This window comes from Salvia splendens, chromosome 1 (genome assembly GCF_004379255.2).
Source record: "Salvia splendens isolate huo1 chromosome 1, SspV2, whole genome shotgun sequence".
Lineage (NCBI taxonomy): Eukaryota > Viridiplantae > Streptophyta > Magnoliopsida > Lamiales > Lamiaceae > Salvia > Salvia splendens.
In genome coordinates this window covers 17,474,256-17,499,307 of record NC_056032.1, presented here as the reverse complement: position 1 = coordinate 17,499,307, position 25,052 = coordinate 17,474,256, and the positions used below count along the sequence as shown (strand labels likewise).

The window sequence follows — 25,052 nt, the reverse complement described above, 5'->3', positions numbered from 1 at the left end:
TTCTTTTGTCATTAATTTTATTATTTTTACTCCACTTAGATTATAAATTAAAATTGCATAAATGTTTCATTCATTAGGAGTAGTAAATTCTTCATTTAGAGTAAGGCAAGATAAATACATTTCTGTTTTTTAAATCTTCACATTGCTTTGAATTCTTATTTTCTATATATTTATTATATTTTGTATTCATTTTTTGAAACACTTATGTCCCGTGCATAGTACGGGTGTTAATATTAGTACGACAAACCTCCTACCTGCGAAAATATTTTTCCAGCTCCAAGCCTCCAACCTCTCCCCTCTTGCAACTAGAGCTTCAGAGTGTCCTATACATGAAACAAAATCAGTTAGGGGACAGCCCCTTGATGTTGTGCAGTACAGACCCAAAATGAGCATGCTATACCCAAAGAAGACTTGAAAAAGGGAGCCAACTCCTAGCTCAATATAGCTGATCCACACCTGCACAAAATCTGCTCCCAACATACTTAACAAGAAGCCAAGAGAGCAGATTGCTCTCTGCACACACCCCTTTGACCAAATCCCAACAAACAAATATATCGACTTCACAATATATATATATATATATATATATATATATATATATATATATATATATATATATATATATGTATACATAGCCATCCAGTTCCATCCTCTCACCACAAATCCACTTCACAATCAGTACACAAAGAATAGAGGGTAGGGAGAGAGTGAAAGTAAGAAGATGCCTAGGAAAAATTATTCTGTTTCATCGAGGAGCTAGAACCCCTGTCAGCCTGCAAAGGCAAGGTAATCATCTCACCCTTCCATATAACTCCATTTCATTCACATAGAACAGCACATCATAAGAACCAAAGCAGATCAGTAACAACTCCTTTAAGCTAATCCCTCACCCTTGCTCAGCTTTTGAATCATAAAAATTTAAGCAATAGCATCACATCTCAGCAAGCTTTTAGTTTTATAGATGTTTTGATAAGGAACCAAGCATGACATAACAAGGATAGTAGAGCACCTAAATTCCTTTAACCTCTCAAGTAAAACTTAACTAAATGTAAAAGAAATAAGAGAGAGAGACTGAGAACCTAGCTGCTTCTCGGGAAATGATCGCATACAACCCGACAGAGGTGGTTGGACTACGGCGCAGCGGCGGTGCTGCTGCAGCGAAATGAGGGGCGAGCGCCGACAATGGCTCACGGCCGAAGCACGGTTGCCCCAAGCCGAGGGTGGCGCATCGAGTTTGAAAGCTATGTGTGAGGAAGAGAAGAGAGATGGGATGTTTAGGGATTTAAGTTTTGAATTATGGAATGAATGTGTGGGGGAAAGGAGACGGCAAGGAAGGCACTTCGACGCCGGCGACGGGGAACCGGCGGTTGGAAGGAGGCGACGGTGAATTCGACGGAGAGAGAGAGAGGGCACACTGTTGTGCTAAGAGCATCCACAACCGTGCTCTAGCCAGCAAGCACGGTTGTGGGCCCGGACCTACTTTTTCTGTCTGCTCTTTGGCAAGAGCACAACCCCTCTTCCGCAAGGACTAACATAATTCAATTTAAAATTCAATTAAACAAAAACATTTCCATAATATTAAAATTCATTAAAAAAACCTAAATAATATTACAAAATGACAAATAAAATAAAAATGACATAATTAAAATCCTAAAAATAAAAATTACATAATTAAAACACTAAAAATTAAAAATTACATAATTAGACTCCGAAAAATTAAAAATTACATAATTAAAATCCTAAAATTTGAGATTGAGAGAGTTGTTTGGTATAGTGTCATTTTTTTGTGTTTGAAATGAGACTATTTATAGATGAAAGTATGAATTTTGGGGTAAAAATAATGAAAAAAAATAAATGAAAAGTGTGGAAAAAATGGATATATTTTATTAGGAAGTGGGAAATTTTTTTTTTTATTAATTTTGAATTTTTCAGATTTTTTCGATTTTTTTAAAAAAATAATAAAAAATGATAAATCAATTGGCCAATCAGAGCATGTCACGTCGACGCCTCGTGCTCTTGCCGTTGGCACTGACGTGCTCTTAGCACGTCCGTGCCAGCGGCAGCGGAGCTCGTCCTTGCCAGCGGCACGGACGGACGGACGTCGTCTGTCCACCGTTGTTGATGCTCTAAGGCGTGAATGAGCGAGAAGATAATTGGGGAAAATAGAGGAAGGCAGATTCCCATAGTTTTTGAATTAAGCTACAAGAAATGTTGGGTCATTTAATTACTTGTGGATGGGCTAAGGCTTTTGACTTGGGTCAGAATTTAATTAAATGGACAAAGTGAAGGGTTTATTATTCGGGCCTTTAGATTTAAAGTAACGCCCCACTTTTAAACCCTAATTTTCGAATCCTAAAATACTTGCATTTAATGCTTTTAATGTTGCGAAGTCCGTTGATTAATTGTCAAGTGGAATTGTTGTTGAATAATTTTCGTGACCTAATTTTGAGTTGGAATTTTTGACTGGGTCAACTTTGTTGAATAAGTGACGTGACTGCTTTTGAATAATTGATAATTTGTTATGGGAGCTCGAAATTTGAGAAGTAAATCACAAATGCAAATTTAAATAATTCCTTTCCGTGAGGAATATTTATTGGAGTCGATTCTTTGTTGGATCCGATAAATTAAATAAATAATACAAAATCCAATCTTGTGGAAAATAAATTGTGGGCTATACAATTTAAATAAAATACAAAGGACCGTGAATCAAGCTAATTTAATTAAATCTTTTTCTCCTTGACTTGGTCACCAATTATTCGTTAGTTCAAATTTCAAATAAAGATTCTGCAGGGATTTTCCTCCTCCGTGATCTGCAAATAAAAAAAATCAAACAAATTAAATTAATAAAACTCACCCCCCACCTCCATGAATCTCTCCCAAATCTAAACTATGGGTATTAACAGCCTCGTTTCCACCCCGATTAACCCCGAAGATAAGTTCTCTTCCAAAATTATGTTTTTTTTTCGCATTCTCGGTTAATCACAGTGGGTATTCGATTATTAGAGTGTTGGTTTCTTTCAATTACGTTCTCTTCCTAAGTGTTGTATTCTAGCAGATTTTGAGTTCTAATTGTACGGTATGCTCTCGTATGAAGTACAAAATAGGAATTGGAATTGGGAGGAAATATACCTTGAACAGATTTCGAAAGAACAACCGATAGTTCCCTCTCTCGAGTTTGGTTCTCGATTTTTGCCGGAAAAGTTAAATGAGTTGGTTTCAAAACATGTTAAATAGAGGGAAATTTTGCAAGATTACCTTGAGTAGAAGTTGAGAAGAAAAAGTCTTATGTTCTTGTTGCATAGAAACGAAATAGGAGAAAACTTATTTGTGAAAGGAATATTATAGAGGGGAGGTGGTTGATGGATAGTTTAGATTTGGGAGAGATTTATGGAGAGGGGGTTTATAACGTGGGAAAAGGAGTGGGATGAATTTCTTCCCTTTTTTGAACGTGAGTTTTATTAATTTAATATGTTTTAATTTTTTTTTATTTGCAGATCACGAAGGAGGAAAATCCCTGCATAATATTTATTTGAAATTTGAACTAAGGAATAATTGGTGACCAAGTCAAGGAGGAAAAGATTTAATTAAATTAGCTTGAATCACAGTCCTTTGTATTTTATTTAAATTGTGTAGCCCACAATTTATTTTCCACAAGATTGGATTTTGTATTATTTATTTAATTTATCAGATCCAACACGGAATTGAGTCCAATAAACATTCTTCATGGAAAAGAATTATTTAAATTTGCATTTGTGATTTACTTCACAAATTTCGAGCTCCCATAACAAATTATCAATTATTCAAAAGCAGCCACGTCACATATTCAACAAAGTTGACCCAGTCAAAATTACAACTCAAAATTAGGTCACGAAAAGTATCCAACAACAATTCCACTCGACAATTAATCCACAGACTTCGCAACATTAAAAGCATTAAATGCAAGTACTTTAGGGTTCGAAAATTAGGGTTCAAAAAGTGGGGCGTTACATCCTACCAACCTTAACAGAAATTTCGTCCCGAAATTTTTTACCCTCAAGTAAAGAGTTCTGGGTACAATTCCATCATCCTGTCCTCATTCTCCCACGTGGCTTCTTCATGCCATGATTTTCCCAAAGTACTTTCACACAAGCAATAGGTTTATTTCTCACATTCTGGATCTTTCGATCCAAAATAGATTGGGGTCTCTCCTCGTAGCTCAAGTCCGGATTCAAGGCGACTTCTTCGTAATGGATCACGTGCTTTGGGTCGAACACGTATTTCCGTAACTGCGACACATGAAAAATATTGTGCACATTTCCAAGGCTTGGTGGTAGCGTCAATAAATATGCAACGAGGCCCACTCCTTCAAGAATTTCGTAAGGCCCAATAAATCACGGCTTCAATTTGCCCTTGACGCCAAATCGTGTTATCCCTTTTGACGGGGATACCTTCAGGAAAACTTTGTCGCCAGCTTGGAATGGTAAGTCGGTTCGTCGGACATCCACGTATGATTTCTGTCTGTCTTGAGCTTCTTTTATCCTTTCACGAATTTGTCTAACAATTCCAACCATCTCTTCAACTGCATCGGGTCCAAGTATTCTTCTCTCGCCAACTTCATCCCAGTAGAGCGGCGATCTACACTTTCTTCCGTATAATTCCTCATACGGCGCCATGTTTATCGTTGCCTGAAAACTGTTGTTGTAGGCAAACTCAATCAGTGGTAGTGCTGCCTCCCAACTTCCTCCTCGATCGAGTACCACGACTCTTAGCATATCCTCAACAGTTTGGATCGTTCTCTTGGACTGTCCATCAGTTTGCGGGTGAAATGCGGTGCTGAAGTTCAATTTAGTTCCAAGCTCTTTCTGTAGACTTATCCAAAATCTTGAGGTGAATTTTGGGTCACGGTCGGACGTGATAGTCACTGGGACTCCATGCAATCGGACTATCTCCCTTATGTAAATTTGAGCTAGTTTGTTGGACCCATAGCTTATGAGAATCGGTATGAAATGCGCACTCTTGGTAAGTCGGTCTATAATTACCCAAATGGCGGTGTTCCCTCTCAGAGTCCTTGGCAATCCCGTCACGAAATCCATGGCGATGTGCTCCCATTTCCACTCAGGAATCTCTAGTGGTTGTAACTTTCCATACGGTCGTTGATGTAGAGCCTTCATTTGCTGGAAGACTAAACATCTCTCAACAAATGACGCTATATCCCTCTTCATACCTTCCACCAAAAGGACTTCTTCAGATCTTGATACATTTTCGTACTTCCTAGGTGGGTGGTGTAAGGTGTCTCATGTGCTTCACTCATAACTTCATTTTTGAGTTCCTCGTTATTCGGTATGCATAGTCTTCCTTCGAAAGTAAGGGCATTGTCACATTCTTCACTAAAATTCCCAGATTCGCCGGTTCGCACTTCTACACGAATTTCTTCCAACTTCGCATCCATCCATTGTGCTTCAATAATTCTCGACCTTAGATAAGGTTCAACAACTAAAGTGGCAATTCGTGCTTCCACTGTTTCAGGTGCCCTCACCACTTCCAAACGCAACTTGCTAAACTCGTGTATCAGGCTTTCTTCTTTGGTGAGAAAAGTAGCCAGTTGGGAATGGTCCTTCCGGCTCAAAGCATCTGCCACTACATTTGCTTTGCCGGGGTGGTAGTTGATGACACAATCATAGTCCTTCACCAATTCGAGTCATCTTCGTTGCCGCATGTTCAAATCTTTCTGCTCGAAGAAATACTTCAGGCTTTTGTGGTCCGTAAAGATCTGACATCGAACTCCGTAGAGATGATGTCTCCAAATCTTTAAGGCGTGTACTACCGCTGCTAACTCCAAGTCATGGGTTGGATAGTTCAACTCGTGTGCCTCAATTGTCGGGATGCGTAGGCAATCACTTTGTTGTTTTGCATCAACACACATCCAAGTCACACCTTCGAAGCGTTAGTGTATACCACGTAGTTCACTCCAGGCTCTGGCACGGCTAGAATCGGTGCACTAGTTAGCTTCTCCTTCAAGAGTTGAAAACTTGCCTCACACTCCGGGGTCCAATTGACTTTTACCCCCTTCTTGAGTTGTTGGGTCATGGGTCTCGCTATCTTGGAGAATCCCTATATAAACCTTCGGTAGTATCCTGCCAAGCCTAGGAAACTCCGAATCTCGTTTGGTGTTGAAGGTGCTTTCCATTGTTGTACCGCCTCAACCTTGGCAGGATCCACTCGGATTCCTTCTGCCGACACAATATGACCAAGGAAATTTTCTTCCTTAAGCCAAAACTCACACTTTCTGAATTTGACATACAGTTTCTCACTCCTCAACGTCTCCAAAGTGATTCGCAGGTGTTCCTCGTGTTCCTTTCATTCTTCGAGTAGACGAGTACATCATCTATGAAGACCAAAATCCATGAATACTGCAGGTGCATTCGTCAATCCAAATGGCATTACCACAAACTCATAGTGACCATATCTTGTGCGAAAAGCGGTCTTCGGTATGTCTTCTCTTCGAACCCTCAATTGATGGTATCCGGACCTTAAGTCCATCTTTGAGAACACAATGGCTCCTCGGAGTTGATCGAATATGTCATCTATCCTCGGCAGTGGATACTTGTTCTTGAGGGTCATTTTGTTCAACTCTCTATAGTCGATACACATCCTCATCGACCCATCCTTCTTCTTCACAAAAAGCACAGGCGCGCCCCACGGTGAAACACTGGGTCTAATGAAACCAAAGTCCATAAGCTCTTGAAGTTGTATCTTGAGTTCTTCCAACTCTTTAGGCACCATTTGATATGGGGCCTTAGACACCGGTGCCGACCCTGGCTCTAGGTCGATTGTGAACTCCAATTGTCGATCTGGCGGTGGGCCAGACAAAGTTTCAGGAAAAATGTCTGGAAATTCTCATACCACAACAACATTCTCAACTTTCCTTTCTTTCTTCTCATCTCCTTGTAGATAGACCAGATAGGCAGGACGCCCTTTTCTCAACATCGTAGTGGCTTGGAGTTAAGAAATGGGGAGTATAAAAATATTTACTATTATTAATTCCTTGTTGTTATTAAGTAAAGACGTAAGGGAGTATGTTGATTAAAAATGGGAATGGTGTATATAGTACACGTGTATTTATAAATGGGAGTATATTATTTCTTTCTTTGGGCCTCTTAATTTATTTGGTTTGGGCTTTTTTCTAATATAATTGGTTGGGGCGTGAGCGGATGAAATTAATCGAAAATATCTAAGCCTTTGATTGGGAAAATTTTATAATCTTGAACGAGAAAAATAATTGGAGACATAGAATGCATGCATCTTATTTATTTATTTGGAAAGTGTGTTGATTTATGTATTATGTAAATTTTTAAAGGTGATATCTCGCTAGTGAATCGTGATCGCCAGAACCGAGCAGCTGCTGGGCGGCTCGCCCCACCGTCGTCGCTGCTCTAGCCGCCCCAGCTCGCCGGCGTGCGACTGGACCTCGCCGCCGCTATTGTCTGCCGAGACCGCGCCTGCTCTAGCAGCCCCGATTCCACCCTGAAACAGCCCCGTTTTCCAATTAAAGGTTCGTTCTTGATTTAGTTATGTCCGGTTCTTAATTCGGTGGCTTCGATTTGCTCGATTAGAGATTTATTTCAGATTTCATAAGATGCACAAGAATGAAATAGGAATGGGGTGGAAGAAGTGTATACCTTTGTTGCAAAGAGTTGCAGGAAAACAATTTGGGGGACTCTCGGCTCTCTTACTCTAACTATTTCTTCTCAACTGTGATTTCAAGAATTTATGTTACGGAATCAAAATATGGAGGACTATGTCCTAAATATTTTATTAATGGGAATGAAACTATGTTTATCATGCCGTGATTTGATTTTTTTACGTGCCTATCTGATGTGGCTTTTGCCATTATTATTTAAATCGAATTCGAGTCCTCGTAGGGCCGCAAACCCTACTTGGATTAGTGTACACCTATGGTAGACCGTGTGCTAGCGTACGGTTCCTCTATTTAACATGTTTTGATACCAACTCATTTAACTTTTCCGGCAGAAATCGAGAACCAAACTCGAGAAAGGGAGCTATCGGTTGTTCTTTCGAAATCTTTTCAAGGTATATTTCCTCCCAATTCAAATTCCTATTTTGTACTTCATACGAGAGCATACCATACAATTAGAACTCAAAATCTGCTAGAACACAACACTTAGGAAGAGAATGTAATTGAAAGAAACCAACACTCTAATAATCGAATACCCACTGTGATTAACCGAGAATGAAAAAAAAACATAATTTTGGAAGAGAACTTATCTGCGGGGTTAATCGGGGTGGAAACGAGGTTATTACGGATGGAATCGAGGCCTCCGGAGCGGCGACGCAGCGGCTGCTTCGGCACCGAGCGACGGCGGTAGACGCGGGTGACGAATCGGAGTCAGCAGCAGCACCCTCCCGACGAGGAGACTGCACAGCAGCGGCAGGAGTTACTGCAGGGCAGATCGAGCAGATTTTTCGGCAGTGTGACAGCAGCGACGCATCAGCATAGGGGCGCCAGTCGGCGAACAGCAGTGACGGCGACGCACGGCTAGCCCCGCTGCTGTCTGAATCAGAGACGACGATTGACAGCCGTCGAAAACAGGAGACGCGTGGCTGGGAGGTGGCGAAATAGTCGGCAGTACGGAGTGATTCGAAGGCGACGGACTTTGGAGCTTTTGCAATTTGGGGAGAAATAATTGAAGCCTAAGATGCATGCATCTTATTTATTTATTTGGAAAGTGTGTTGATTTATGTATCATCTAAATTCTAAAGGTGATACCTCGCAAGGGAATCGTAATCGTAAGGGAAAGAAAGTAATTTCGGATTAAGCACTCGAGACGGGCTTTCTTTTAAATAAGGACAATGTACTAAATATTTTATAAATGGGAATGAAACTATGTTTATCATGCCGTGATTTGATTTTAACGTGCCTATTTGATGTGACTTTTGCCATTATTATTTAAATCGAATTCGGGTCCTCGTAGGGCCAAAAACCCTACTTGGATTAGTATACACCTATGGTAGACCGTGTGCTAGCGTATGTGTTGGCCGATCTAGTAACTTGGTTTGTGGCCACATTCCATGTCATGTATGTGCAGATATGGTTAACGTCAATGGGAAAATGACTGATCAGTCGACTTTTTACAATGGGAATGATTTTGAGTGCCTCGGGCCTTTCTAAAATTTAAACCCCGATGGTTACTTATGGATGGTATGATAAATATTATTTTGATAACTTGTTTTCGGCATGAGCCCACTGAGTATCTTATAGTACCCAGCCCTGCATGTGTTTTTCCTATGTGCAGGTTGAGCGGCGACGAGCATTTGGTGGTGTTAAGCAAGTAAAATTGGAGACTTATTTGTTTATCTTTGAACGATGAGTTTATCTTTGAACGATGAGTGTCGTTGTGTCTCCACACATGACGTCACTCTTACTCTTGAACGTTTCCGCTGAGACATTGTTTTTACGCATCGTTTATTTAGCTTTGAACCTAATTATTTAGAAATTTGAAAACTTGATATCTTTTGGATAATGTCAAACTCTTGCCTTTTTGATAAAATATTAATTACTGGTCAAACTCTTTATTGAAACTCAAGTTTTCTACGTCTGTTTATTAAGTTTTTAAATCACGATCGCCCGTATTTATTAACCCTAAAGGGCGGTCGTGACATTTAATAAAGAAGAAATGTGCTGGATTAATGTGACTAAGAGTTGGGCTTAATTATTTTGGAGCGGCCGTGAAAGATCGAACAAAGATGGGGATGACGTCCAAAGTTTGCGGAATTAAGTTAAGCTTTCCCGAAATAATTAATTTAAGGATGATTTAGTTTTAATTAATTAAATTTTTCTAATTTTATAATATGCGAGTTTCCAGAAATTCTCTCAAGACGAACGAAAGAATAAAAGGAATTTAATAGGAGGCATGCATTCCAATGAAATATTTGTCTTGAGTCTAATTAGTATGTTGTTATGTTTATATTTTTTACAAAAGGACTATCTCCGCGAGTTAAGATCAGAGCGGGAAATTCAAGTTAAGGAAATTAAGCGAACGAGGTGGGCTTTCCTATCCTACATATAATTGTGGGCTTTCTATTTACGGTACAGTTTTTACGAAGAGTATTTAAGATATGATGTTACGTGAGCTTTATATGATTATGTGGGCTTTCTAGTTACTATACAGTTTTTACGAGCTTTCTATTGTGATATATGATTGTGGGCTTTTGAACTAAAGTATTTTAGTGAGCTTTCGGTTTAAAGTATTTTTACAGTTTTTAGGAGAAGTATATTTTGTGGGCTTTCTTTAAGAATTCAGAAAAATAGCTTTAAAGTATGCTTTCAGGTGTTTACGTTCCCAGTATGTGAAAATATCTTGCTAGTATGCTTACAGTTATTTACTTTAAGTGAAAGTGGTGTTGTTTAGTTATATGATATTATGTGGTTTTACGAGTACTTATGAGCTGTTAGCCTTTGTTGATATTGAGTTCAGCTTTGACCGATAGAAATGAGTTTATGTTTCAAAAATGATTTATGAGAAAAAAATGAAGTTTTGGAAATTATGCCAAACCATGTTTCGTTTTGAACTTTGCCTATTTGATTGTCTAGCAAGGGCGATGTCCCTACTAGACTAGGAGTTTCAGTTTGTGAATTAGTTTCACCAGGAGTTTCGTGAATTCTTTTCACCAGGAGTTAGTTCAGATACGGCATATGTTCTAGGAAAATAGATCGATAGATCGCTTTTGATAAAGGAACAGAAAAATGATTTAGTGTTCTCGGACCTTTTCTTAAAACCCGAGATTCACTCAGGAGTGGCTTGACATAAACTTTTATTTTATGAAGATAAAATATATTTCAGCACGTGTCCACTGAGTACACTAAGTACTCAGCCCTGCATATGCTTTAAAAATGTGCAGGTTGAGCAGTAATGACGGCGAGCGGTGTTGAGCACAAGTGATGAAGAACCTTCGATAGAATAGTACTTGGATGCGCCGTGTCTCCATACACGTTGTCATCTGATCTTGACTCTTCCGCTGCAATGTAAAAGTCGAGATTTTATTCTCTTGTATCATGCACTCTGATATATTATTCGAGTTATTCAGTTCAAGTTCAGTTGTGCCACAGTCTTCCCCTTTCTTCTCGATTCTTTGATCCTCCCCTGGTCGCGATCAACCGGGCTTTCTATCCTTAGAAAGTGCGGTCGTGACATATTCGCCTATATAAAGTGAAGATTTGGGGCTATTCTTTACATATACATTGGAAAAGACAATTTAATAAGATAAGATAGATAATTGGGAGATGGGTTTACACGGAAAATTGGTTGCAGCAATAGAATCCAAAGCTGGTGGTGATGTGGTCCATGACTTCTTCAGACACACACCACATGATGTTCCCACAGCCACCCAATATGTGCATGGCTGTGATTTGATTGAGGGTGAATTTGGCCATGCTGGTTCAATCATTTGCTGGACTTATACCCATGGTACGTTTCACCATCGACTTCCTCACATTCATTACTTCACACATTTAGTATTGTTTACATTGTTATTGTATTTACTCAAATAGTTGTAGCATTCACTCTGTTAGGAACTTAGGATTGTGGACTGCACACATTAGTAGTAGTTTATATTGTCCGCTTTGGGTAAAGTTCGCAATGATTTGTTTTTTGAGTCACTTTGAAAGGCCACAAATTAATTGGGGTTGGACAACACTTATATATTGTTTCCAATTTCCCTCTATTCTCCAATGTGGTATGGGTTTACAACCCAACACCATCGTGATAAATAAACACACATATATATTTGGAGTATTTGCTTGTAAATTAAATATTCATTAAATTCTTATTTTGCATACCAACTTTAAAATCGGTCTATAAACCCAACTATTGATTTATTTTGATGTGGCAACCAATTAAAATTTTGGCACTAATATGACTTAATATAAATCATAAATGATCAAATGAAAATTAAAGGTGACATCATTTTGGTTGACATTTGATAATGCCATGTAAATAAGTCACCAAATTATATTAGTTACAAAATCTAAATTAGTTGCAAAATCGTAAGAAATCATTAGTTTGGTTGAAAAATCAGAAGAAATCAATAGTTTGGTAATTTATAAACAGATTTTAAAGCTGGTTCCATAATTTTGCGAAAGTTTATGAATTTATAGGCAAATAACCACATATTATTTTGCGCGACTAATGTTTTTACAAATAAAAATATGTGAAACGCAGATGGGAAACAGAGGAAAGCAAAAGAGCTAGTAGAGACCGTTGATGAAGAGAAGAAATTGATTGTGTTGAAGGTGCTTGAAGGAGACTTGTTGGAGCTTTACAAGAACTTCGTCATTACATTCCATGTAGAGAAAAAGGGTGATGATATTGATTTGGTGACGTGGACTTTAGAGTATGAGATGCTTAACGAAGATGTGGAGCATCCCCTTACATTGCTCTCCTACTTCATCGACATCACCAAAGACATGGAGTCTCGTCTCGTTGCCAAATCTTGAATTGTCCAAACTCTTGAAGGAGGTGTCACTATCGTGTACTAGTTGCTTCTCATGTGTAATAGTTCTAGACTTTGTTGCTATGACTGTATGTTTGTGTCTATGTTCAATAATGTGGCGTGACCTTATTATTCAAATAAATGTATCTTGGATCTATGCTTTATTATTGAGACAATAAATGAGGTGATTGTAATTTATGAATTGATAAGATCCCTTAATAATGGAAAATAAATATGAAATTCTCAATCAAAGAATGGTGGAAATTATTGTAATATATAAATTGATAAGAAAATCATAAATGAGAAAGCTTGAGAAGAAATGAGAATCGCAGACCAAATAATTAGAAAGAAAAAGTAGAAAATTGATAAGGATAAGTCAAGATCGTAAAGTTAGATCATCAAATATTTGACGAGAAAAAACATTTTCGTCTTTCCAACATTCAATAGCTAGCTTTTCAAACTTACACTAAAATTCAACACATTTCTTCTCACTTACTTTACCCTCTCGTACTTTATTCTCTCTTAATCTCTTCACCTTTTTCATTTCCTACTTTATTATTCTTTTACTTAACTCACTTAACACAATTTTTCTTAAATCGCGTGCCAAAATGAAACACCTCCACTCCCGCAGAACGGAGGGAGTACTATTTTGAAGGATACAAAAATCGAAGCACAATTACTTGGGTTGAATTTTTTTTAAAAAATAACAAGAATTTAGCTAGCAAAAGAAAACATTCCTAAATTAAAGTCAACTTAACTTAATGTTTTGATGTATTAGGATACTTCCATTTGCGTAAAGACGTTTTTTGAAATATTGGTGGTGTATATTGAGAAACACAAATTAGTATCATTAATTGCATTAAAGATCTAGCGGTTTTTAGAAAGTACTCCCTCCGTCCAGCAATAGAAGCCCCGTTTTTCTTTTTTGTCCTTCCGGCAATAGGAGTCCCGGTTCTACTTACCATATTTGGACAATTTAATTACCCTCCCCCTTCTCAATAATTTACACTATATGCCATTAAAAACACTCCCCCCTCCCAAAATCTAATTTTTGTCTCACTCTGTCAATCACTCAATTTCAACCTCACCCTCTCTAACTCTCTTAGTGACTCAACATCAACCTCATTCTCTCTCTCTCTCTCTCTCTCTCTCTCGGTCTCTCACCCTAATTCGCTCTCTGTGGAAACCCTAATTCTAGCCGCCTCCTCTGTTAGAAATAATGGGAAAAAATTCCCAAGCCGTGTACAGGCGGTACTCTAACTATTACAATCGAAAGGAAACTTTGCAAAAAAGAGGAATGAAAATTACAATGGAAATAAAGCAAACCAAATTTATAAGTCGAGTCGAGGAAAGCCCTCTTTCCGCAAGACAAATTACGCCCCGGCTAGTGCGCACGGAATGGCGTATTGCCCCCAAAGATAAAAAGACTTCCTCCTAGCGTGTAGAAGCACCTCAAACCCGCTAGGCACCGGCGAACTTGATGGAGTTCCGAGAATCGAGCTATGCAATGCTCCTAGAATGTGAACTAGGATGTAGAGAGCTAGAGAAGAGAGAATGCTTGTTGTAGTGTGTACTTCATCTCTCAAACTCACACCTATTTATAGGATAGGAGTGACCACACGAGAGGTCTCGGCATTAAGGTACCTCATTATGCATTTGGGGGTTACCTAAGATGAAAGGCCATAGGTCTTGGCCACATCAAATGTTTCCCACATTTTCCACATGTTTCTAATAATCCCCCACATTGGTTAGAGCGCTGCAAGCTCAAACCAACACCAGACACAAATGCATGCATGCAGACTCTATGCTCAATTCTCGAGAAACAATATTGCATTTGGAATAGTAGCTTGGGGCTTTGAACTTTCCGTAGTCAACACTATCGGGAATACCGGTGGCCTGGTGGACGTGATGCCTTGAACCATTCCTCCTTGGTGTATACCGAGACAATAATATTGACACAATATTATTTACAAACTCATCAGTTCTCACGTTTGTGACCTTTACTGGCCATGGAACACCACTTTGGATTCATAAGTGATTCACATGTTGAAGCAGCCCACACTTCTCACTTACATAGGTGATTCTTTTCCAGGTATCCTGCAATACCCACCTCCTCGAGGTTTCTAAGAATCATTAAAAGTAAAAAACTTAGCCTCTTACCACATGCAGATTACAACACTCACTGCTTTCTAAAGAATGGGCGAAGATAAAAAATCTTCCGAGCGTTACAACTAGATTCATATAGCTTCGTTTTCCCATTGAACCAAGCCCATGGGATCTCGAATCGTATGGTTGGGTTACCACTATAATCATCTTTTAAGATGTGGTTTTCAGTCCCATTCCTTTTAGCAATTTATGCAATTGATCACGGTTTAAACCTTTCGTTAACGGATCCGCTAAGTTATCAACTGACCTTACATAGTCAACTGTGATAACACCACTTGTGATCAATTGTCTGACGGTATTATGTCTCCGACGAATATGTCGAGACTTACCATTGTATAAGCCACTATGTGCTCTCCCTATAGCTGCTTGGCTATCACAGTATATCACTACTGTCGGCACTGACTTCTTCCAACATGGAATACATTCTAGGAAATTTCTGAGCCACTCGGCTTCTTCCCCTACTTTATCCATTGCGATAAACTCAGATTCCATGGTGGATCGAGCTATACACGTTTGTTTCGTCGACTTCCACGAAACAGCACCACCCCCCACAGTGAACACAAAACCACTCGTCGAGAACGAGTCTTCTGAATCAGAGATCCAATTTGCATCACAGTACCCTTCAAGTACTTGGGGATATCTTGTGTACTGCAGCTCAAAGTTAAGAGTATACTTCAAGTATCTCAAAACCCTACGCAGAGCTTTCCAATATTCCTTGCTTGGGTTGCTCGTAAATCGGCTCAGCTTATTCACCGTACACGCAAGATCTGGTCGGGTGTAGTTTGTGATAAACATCAAACTCCCTATGATCTTTGCATATTCTTCTTGAGCTATCGGCTCACCCGTGTGCTTACTCAAATGCACGTTGGGTTCCAACGGAGTCTTAGCTGGCTCACAATCGAACGAGTGAAATTTCTTTAGCACTTTCTCAATATAATGAGATTGTGTCAGAGCAATTACCTCATGATTCCTTTTAATTTTGATTCCGAGAATCACATCAGCTAAACCCATATCTTTCATGTCGAAATTTCTCTTCAACATATTTTTGGTTTCGTTGATAATGGCACTATTGTTGCCCGTAATCAACATATCATCTACATAAAGACACACAATAACGAAACCGTTATCTGTGTTCTTAATGTAAACACACTTATCGCACTCATTGATAGGGAATCCATTTGCCAACATCACGTTGTCAAATTTTAAATGCCATTGTAATGGTGCTTGCTTCAACCCATATAATGACTTTACCAGTTTGCATACTTTACGCTCTTGCCCAGGCACAACAAACCCTTCGGGTTGTTCCATATATATTTCTTCTTCCAGATCACCATTCAGAAACGCAGTTTTCACATCCATTTGGTGAATATCGAGATTGTGCAAAGCAGCAATCGCAAGAAGCACCCGAATGGAAGTGATTCTCGAAACAGGTGAATAGGTATCAAAAAAGTCATGCCCTTCTTTCTGCTTAAAGCCTTGGACAACTAGGCGAGCTTTGTACTTATCTATAGTACCATCGGGCTTATATTTCCTTTTCAGAATCCACTTGCACCCTAAAGCCTTACAGCCTTCAGGCAAGTCTACTAACACCCAAGTGTTATTTCTCATGATGGATTCAATTTCACTATTGATAGCTTCTTGCCACCACGTTGCGTCTTCCGCCAATGACTTTGGTTCGTCATCCAACATAAAAGTTATGAAGTCGGGACCAAATGTTTTATCAACTTTAACTCTTTTACCACGTCTTGGTTCAACATCCTCAGGACTTGACCTCGTCCTTTTTGGAGGATTAGAACTGGTGGATTCATCCATCATTCTTTCACTAGAACGATCCTCTTGCCTCTTGCAAGGGTAAACATAATCAAAGAATATAGCATTCCTTGACTCAATCGTTGTTCCTTCAGCCACGCCAGGCACAGCTGATCTATGGACTAGGAAACGATAGGCACTACTATTAAGTACATGGCCAATAAAGATGCAATCGACTGTTTTAGGGCCTATTGCAACTTGTTTCGGAGGTGGTACTTCTACCTTCGCTAAACACCCCCACACTTTGAGGTATGAATACGAAGGTTTCTTCCCTTTCCACAACTCATAAGGAGTCACATCCCTATTTTTTAGTGGAATTTTGTTCAGGATATGATTCGCTGTTAACACAGCCTCCCCCCACATGTTCTGGGGTAATCCTGAATTAATCAACAAGGCATTCATCATCTCTTTTAGTATTCGATTTTTGCGTCAGCAACACCATTTGATTAAGGAGAATATGGAGTTGTGGTTTGGTGAATTATACCACTTGCATGACATAATTCTGCAAACGGAGCTACATACTCACCACCTCTATCACTTCGAACACACTTAATTCGACAATTAAGTTGATTTTCAGCTTCATTTTTTAAGTTTTTAAACGCTTCAATTGCCTCATCTTTACTTCTTAATAAGTAAAGGTAACAATACCTTGTGCAATCATCTATAAATGTGATGAAGTACTTTTTACCACCTCTTGTTTGCACAAATTTCAAATCACATACGTCTGTATGGATCAATTCAAGAGGTTTTGTGGTTCGCTCTACCGAATGGAACGGCAGTTTAGCCATTTTGGCTTCAACACACACTTCACATCTTTCTTGTGAGTTAAACTTATCTACTTTTAGTAAATTAAGATTTACTAGTCTTTTATAGCATTTATATTTACATGTCCCAATCTATTATGCCATAAATCAAAGCTCTCAAGCAAATAAGAGAATGTGTCATCTTCCTTATTGCTTATTCCTTTTCCACGGTGAATGACCGTAATATTCAGCTCAAAAAGTCCATTCACTAGATGGCCTTCACCTATGAACTTTCCATACTTGGTCAATAAAACCTTTTCACACTCAAATTCTAGTGAAAATTCATGATTTACTAGAAGTGAGCCTGACACCAAATTAGTTCGGATGTCTGGGACATGCAGTACATCCTTAAGGGTAAGAACTTTTCCAGATCCTAATTTTAGGAACACATTACCCACACCAACCACCTTAGAAGAGGCTTGGTTTCCCATACGTACTTTTCTACATCCAACAGATTTGTAGGTAGAAAAAATGCTTCTCTCGGAGCACACATGACATGTGGCACCCGTATCAACAAACCATTCATTTGGATTGTTACCATGGTTCACGTCGGAGACCATTGCGACCACCTCGTGATCTTTGTAGTTTATAACAACACGTTTAAATAATTTGCACAATATTGTCTCCACCAATAAGTACACAATTATATTGAACCATATGTGCATTGGTATATTGAACAACCCATGCATCTCAATTACTACTACCAATTCTAAATTGGTCTTGCTTGTCAAATGACAAACGATAAACACAATTCTCAAGAGAGTAGATCTCAAGGAATTAACCATTTCGTAGCCCGTGAACATTGGTACTGTTCGTTTCTTCATTCCAGCTTTGGAGCTCATGTTTCCTCCAACTTCAATTGGTATAATCCTGTCTTAGAAGAGTACACTAATTTGTCTTGCGATTGTTAGAAATAATGGGAAAAAATTCCCAAGCCGTGTACAGGCGGTACTCTAACTATTACAATCGAAAGGAAACTTTGCAAAAAAGAGGAATGAAAATTACAATGGAAATAAAGCAAACCAAATTTATAAGTCGAGTCGAGGAAAGCCCTCTTTCCGCAAGACAAATTACGCCCCGACTAGTGCTCACGGAATGGCGTATTGCCCCCAAAGATAAAACGACTTCCTCCTAGCGTGTATAAGCACCTCGAACCCGCTAGGCACTGGCGAACTTGATGGAGTTCCGAGAATCGAGCTATGCAATGCTCCTAGAATGTGAACTAGGATGTAGAGAGCTAGAGAAGAGAGAATGCTTGTTGTAGTGTGTACTTCATCTCTCAAACTCACACCTATTTATAGGATAGGAGTGACCACACGAGAGGTCTCGGCATTAAGGTACCTCATTATGCATTTGGGAGTTACCTAAGATGAAAGGCCATAGGTCTTGGCCACATCAAAGGTTTCCCACATTTTTCACATGTTTCTAATATCCTCTTCCTCCTCCCAATCGGCGCCTCCTCCTCCTCTTCCCCACTCTAGCCTAAATGGATTATGTACCCTCTGAAACCCTATCCCCCATCAATGGGTTTGATTCGGCCGATTCGATGTCCACCGTAGTTCATGAAACTCTGATGGTGGAATCTGAGCTCGATTCGACCGATTCTAAGCCATCTATGTTCCTTGAAACCCCAGATCTGGAATCTGAACTCGATTTGAATTTTTCATTTCCCTTTTTGTACTTTGAATCAAGAGCAGATTTGGAATTTGTATGTTTGAACAGATTTGAAGCTAATGTGATGAATTATGATTTGAAGGGATTTTGATTATGTTGAGTGTAATTTTTAAATTCAGTTTTAAATTGTGTTTTTGGCAGCAAATTCGATTGTTAGAAGCTTATTTAATGCCCATGTTATTAATTCAATTGAATTGTCATTGTTATTAATGCAATTGAAACTCCAAAATTTTCGATTGTTGGAAGCTTATTTAGTGCAATTGAATTGAATTGTGCAAGGAAGAAAAAAATTTAACACATTTGAGGTGGGTCCCAAATTTCACTACCACACCCCATTTATTACACACTCCAACACTTTTTTAAAACTAGTGCCCTTTAGAAATGAGACTCCTATTGCTAGACGTAGGGAGTAATAAACTTTAAAACCCGTTAAGGTGGCTCGATGGACAAAACCTAATCTTGAGCTGCCTTGCCGACATCCCCTAAAACCCTAATCAAGGTTTACAGAAATAATAATTGATGATTAATAAATAATGCCCTAATTATACTCCAGTGTGTTATTCTTAATTTTTAGCGTCATAGATGGAAAAGAGAAGAAAACGAAAGAGGTGATTCAAATTTCAAGGGAAGAGAGGCGAAAGAGGAAATTCAAATCATTGATAAAGAAAAGAGGAAGAGGTTGATGGAGTTAAAAGATTATTGAAGGAGACATGATGGAGATGTACAAAGCTTTCGATTCCATGTTGAGACAAATTAAGGGAAAAATTGATTTGGTAACCAATCCATTTCACAAACTTTGAAGTTTGGTTTTTACTCTATATTTTTGCATTTTATACCACAACACCTCATGCTGTGTTTTATGGCAAGGCAGACGAGCTGTTCCCAAATAAATTAGAAATATACGAAGAACAGTTAATTAAATAAACCTATTTAATTAAAATATGGATAGTTGTTGAATAAATGACGAACTTAGAGCATCCGCAGCGGTGAGTAGGACGGCGTCCGTCCGTACCAGCGGCACGACACCGCTGTCCGCCGTTGCGCTCTTGCCGCTGGCACGGCACTGCTCAATGCATCGAGCACGTCCGTGCCAGCGAGCAGCGTACGTGGCAGCCTCCCATTGGCCAACGGCATAGCCATTGGCAATTAAAAAAAATCAGATTTTAAATAAAAAATCCGATTAAAAGTAAAAAAAATATTTTTCCACTTCCCAAAAAAGTATATCCGTTTTCTACACACCTTTAATTTATTTTTCAATTTTTTCCCCCAAAAATACACATTTTCATCTATAAATACATCCACTTTAACACCCAAAAATTCACACCACACTACACAATTCTCATCTAAATTCTCTCATTTCCATTCTCAATTCTCAATCTTTCTTTCACTCTTACTCTTACAACAAAACAATGTGCGGCCACGACGATCACCCCTCCGGCTCCCACGGTTGAAACCCCGATTGGTTCGGTTCACAGCCATTTCCTAGTCCGGAAACCGAATAATTGGCCCATCCTCAAACCCAAGGTTCGCAAGTTTCGGGTGGCTACCGGCCTTACCAGGTCGACGACCAAGATGCCCCCGAATGGAAATACGGGTGGACACCCGAGCCATCCGTGCCTAGAGCGGGAGGGAGCGGCCCCTCTCAAACTCCACCTCTTCATACTCGCGGTGTCCGCCCCCCGTACACTCCGGGGGAGATGGAGCAATTGTTCAAAGCGTTCTTGTCAATCTTCGAAGATCCGGAGGTTGGCACGAACCAATCCTGTGACCATTATTGGTGGTCCATCTGTCGCCGGTACAATCAAAACCGGCCGGCTGGAACAATCGAGCGCAACGAGAGTATGGTGCGCAATGCCATATACAGAGCCAACGAAGAAATCCAAAAGTTCCCGGGGTATTATCTCCAGCAAGAGCGGGGGGAGCGGTCGGAGCGAGCTTGACATCATCAGTTCCGCCTTGGCGACCTACCAATCCATGAACTACAAGCCGTTCAAGCACCTCAATATTTGGCAGAAGACGCGGTCGCATCCAAAGTATAGGGGAGGCGTAACATCCTCCTCTAGCTCCTCCTCCAAACGGTCGGGGTCGGTATCTCTATCCGACTCCGGCTCCGAAGATGTGGCTAACCAACTTGCCGGAGCTAACTTGGGTAGCCTCGACACTGGCCCGAGCGGTTCCCAACGCCGGCAGCAAGGAAGGAAGAAGGCGGCAGCCGACCGCCGTCGCTCTGCGACTCCATCCGCCCCTACTCCCGAACCCGCTCCCTATGTGCCACCACAACCCCCCACCAACTCGTTGTGGGGGATTTTGGCCCAACTCAATTTGGCCGATAGGTCAAATATGACCCCTCGAGCAACTTCGATCACATGTGGCGATGATACGGGGTCTCCAAAGAACATTGGGGGTAGAGCCGGATGAATAGTCATCCACGAGGGTAATTTTTATTTTTTAGCTGTTTAATTATGTAATTTTTAATTTTTAGAATTTTAATTATGTAATTTTTAATTTTTAGTATTTGAATTATGTAGTTTTTAATTTTTAGTATTTTAATTATGTAATTTTTAATTTTTTTGTAATTTGTAATATTATTACGGTATTTTTAATGCATTTTTATTTTATGGGAATATTTTTATTTAAATTGAATAATAGAATGATGAGACCCTTGAGCTTGTCCTTGCGGAAGAGCACGGATGTTGGTGTTGTGCTCTTGCCTAAGAGCAGGGAGTAAAAGTAGGACCGAGCCCACATCTGTGCTCGTTGGCAAGAACACGAACGTGGGTGGTCTTATATCCATTTTGCGAGACTTCACTTTTCAGTAATTATAAATAGAGAAGAGATAAATTTACACAGAAACTATCAATTATTCACGGTCCATTTTTATGTCGGCAATGATGTTTCACGCTTTGGCGGATAAAGATGGAGCAAGAAAAAGAACCGGAAGAAACGTATACTAGTTCTTTTACAAAAAAGAATTGAATGTTCTCTATTTCAGTGGGGAAAAATTCACAAACTTCATACATAAAATATTAGCGAAAATCCACAAGTGAGACAAGTGATGTTCATACCAATATTTTATTGGATGGATCAAACTTTTAGGAATGTAGATAGTATTAATTTTATAGAGTAAACTACATAAACTAGCACGTTTTTATTTGTTTCACTCCAGATCCCTGATAAAAAAAATATATTGTCACACGTCTCTAGCATTTAACATAATCACATATCAGATTTTTTCAGACAAAAAGACCATTCAGCCCTATCTGACATTTTTATTTGTTTCACTCCAGACCCCTGATAAAAAAAAATATATCGCCACACGCCTCTAGCGTTTAACATAATCACATATCAGGTTTTTTCGGATTAAAAGATCATTCAACCCTAAAAAAGGCACTATGGTCATATTGAATAGAAATCTGCTGTGGCAGGATGCTGCACTGCATGGACCTGCTAATTAGTACTGTTCACTGACGAGATTTGACGTCAATGTCACTAGAGATTCATCTATCTTACCTACCAAGAAGTATAACTACAAAGATTATATTGGCGTCAACTCTCACGGTCTATGTACTCATTGACACATACATGTATGCATAATTAATGAAATGATGGAATTTCGCTAGAGATTCATCTACCCACCCACCAAGAAGGGGAGTGGAGGGTGAGAAAACAGAGAAATCAATTAGGGCATAATTAACCTCATCTCTATTTCAGGCCCCAAGTTCCCAACACGTCATCATTCCCCTACAGCTGCGGCCCTGATCCCAACTGCTCTAACCCTGCAGGCCACAACCCGAGCCGCAAGTAATAAATGACACTATTCACAACTTCAACCTATTTTACACGTAAATGCAATACGTTGAACAATTCAAACCGAGAAAATTTATTGTTCAGTCGAAAAAAGAAAATTACAAATCCTAGGAAAAAAATTTATTAAGCCCTAAAAAATATAAATTACAAGTCCTACAAAAAAATATTAAAATAATTTAGAGGATAGAAATGGAGAAATAGGTGGAAGAATGTTGAAGAAATGAGTATAAATGGGCAAAAAAATAAAAAGAAAAAAAAAATTTGGAGGGTTTGCGGCCCGTCCCGACACCCTCCAACGCTAGCCCGGGATCGGCCCAGGCCGCAACTCCCCTCCATCCAATGCGCAGGCTGGGCCGGGACTCTCGATTTGCGGCCCGGCCCGGCCCATGACGTTAACGATGCTCTTATTGGTTAACTTTTTGGTTGGGTGCTAGTGAGAGAGAGTAGAAAAGTAGAATAATAAATTAATGGAGTAGAGTATTATGGTAGCTTTGGCTTTTTATGTCATCTAATTACAGAATTAGTGGAGAGACACGAATTCTTGTCGGTAGCGATTAGTTACATTGTTTTTCAAACAGGAAAAGAGCTTAGTACCGACTGCTCACCTACTCCAAATTATACACTTTTACTTTTTCTAGAGGTTTGTACAATTTCACCAGTATACATAAATATGCTTCTCTCCCTCTCTAAGCTGACAAAAAAGATAAAGTGGGTATAATCATTAAGGTAGAACGACAATCTTTCGCCAAGAATCTTTCCCCTTCCTAAGTTCAAGATTTTCCACCAAGGTAAATAAGGGCATGAATAACCCGTCCCCATTTCCGGCCCCAAGTCCCCTCCACGTCATCATTCCTTTACAGTTACGGCCCAGGCCCCAACTCCTCTAACCCTACAGGTCGTAACTCGGGCCGCAACTAATAAATGACACTATTCACAACTCCAACCTATTTTAAACGTAAAATAAAAAACGCCGGAAATTTATAACACGGAAAATTTAATTTCGCCGAATACTGCAAAAGTACAACATAGAAATTTTAAAACTGAAAATAAAATAAAATAAAATATCGTCAATGCTGGAAAACATTGGTGCGAGTCCAAATTTCTTCGATTAGATCGGCTTGGAGGCGAGTATGTTGTTCCTCTTGGCGCATCGCAGCTGAACGGGCCATGACATTGCGGATGTCGGAAGGAAGGCCCTGCACGGGCGGCTTGGTGACAACGTAGTCACTCCCGGTGCTGGCGAGCGGATCGTCGCTCCACAAAGTGACGTTATCTTGCTCGTCCTCAACGCTCATGTTATGCATTATGATACATGCATACATGATGTCGGCGATGTGTGACCGCTGCCAACCACGGGCCGCTCCCTTCACGATAGCCCATCGTGATTGGAGGACTCCAAATGCACGCTCGACATCTTTCCGAACTGCTTCTTGCCATTGGGCAAACATTGCCCTCCGATTAGTTGTCGGAGCTGTGATAGTCTTCACGAACACGGGCCATCGAGGGTAGATCCCGTTTGCCAGATAATACCCCATACTATACCGACGGTGGTTGGCCGTGAACTCTACGTTCGGTGCTCGCTCGGCACACAAGTCGTTTAACAATGGAGACTCGTTCAACACATTGAGGTCGTTGTTGGACCCTGCGACACCAAAGTAGGCATGCCAGATCCACAATCTGCAATCGGCAACGGCCTCCAACACAATCGTGGGATGTGTGCCCTTGTGCCCGCTAGTGTATTGTCCTCTCCAAGCCGTTGGATAATTCTTCCACTGCCAGTGCATACAGTCGATGCTTCCAAGCATCCCCGGGAAGCCGTGGGTCCGCTCGTGCATGTCGACCAACTTCCTAACGTCGTCGGTCGTTGGCTTTCTCAAGTACGTATCCTTTAATGCTTCGATGACTGCCGACAGAATCTAGCGAAACACTCCCGTCCAGTAGGCTCGCTTAAATGGAGATACTCATCGAACATATCTGATGTAGTTTCGTAAGCGAGTTGACGAATGGGAGACGTGCATTTCTGCAACGTCGATATACTTTGCCGGCCCACAGCATCGGTAGTTTGGCTGAAATACATGTCATGAGCTACAACTGAATGACGATGCGTAGGAACAAAGGCCTCCGCATCCGGAACTGGCGACGGAACATCTGATCACTCCATCGCGGATCTCTAGAGAAATAATCCGTGAAAAGCTGCAAGGTAGCTTGTTCACGGTCTCGATGAATATACATCCGGGTACGTGGCGCCCGGGTTTGTTGTTCGTTCCAAGCTTGAATAGCAGCTTGGTAGCGCGTACAACTTCG

At 40.0% G+C, this 25,052-nt stretch overlaps 1 protein-coding gene across 2 annotated transcripts; it reads left to right on the top strand.

Moving 5' to 3' along the window:
- The first annotated feature begins 654 nt into the window (after positions 1-654).
- Positions 655-12,620, top strand: LOC121803594 (kirola-like). Of its 2 annotated transcripts, none has more exons than XR_006051082.1 (4): positions 655-786; positions 7,337-7,531; positions 8,011-8,070; positions 9,981-10,088. XR_006051082.1 is itself a non-coding variant. In XM_042203223.1 (4 exons), the coding sequence occupies exons 3-4, from the start codon at positions 11,282-11,284 to the stop codon at positions 12,491-12,493; spliced, it is 459 nt and encodes a 152-aa protein (XP_042059157.1). In that variant the 5' UTR covers positions 9,293-9,329; positions 9,981-10,087; positions 10,900-11,281; the 3' UTR covers positions 12,494-12,620. The 2 variants fall into 2 exon arrangements, 1 of the variants encoding a protein (XP_042059157.1); XM_042203223.1 differs by lacking the exons at positions 655-786; positions 7,337-7,531; positions 8,011-8,070 and adding exons at positions 9,293-9,329; positions 10,900-11,465; positions 12,219-12,620 and having other exon boundaries at positions 9,981-10,087.
- Positions 12,621-25,052: the final 12,432 nt, after the last annotated feature.

Coding starts and splice junctions, on each gene's coding strand:
- LOC121803594 (XM_042203223.1), top strand. CDS start 11,282: ATGGGTTTACACGGAAAATTGGTTGCAGCAATAGAATCCAAAGCTGGT. Junction 11,466..12,218: donor TTGCTGGACTTATACCCATG/GTACGTTTCACC, acceptor TGTGAAACGCAG/ATGGGAAACAGAGGAAAGCA.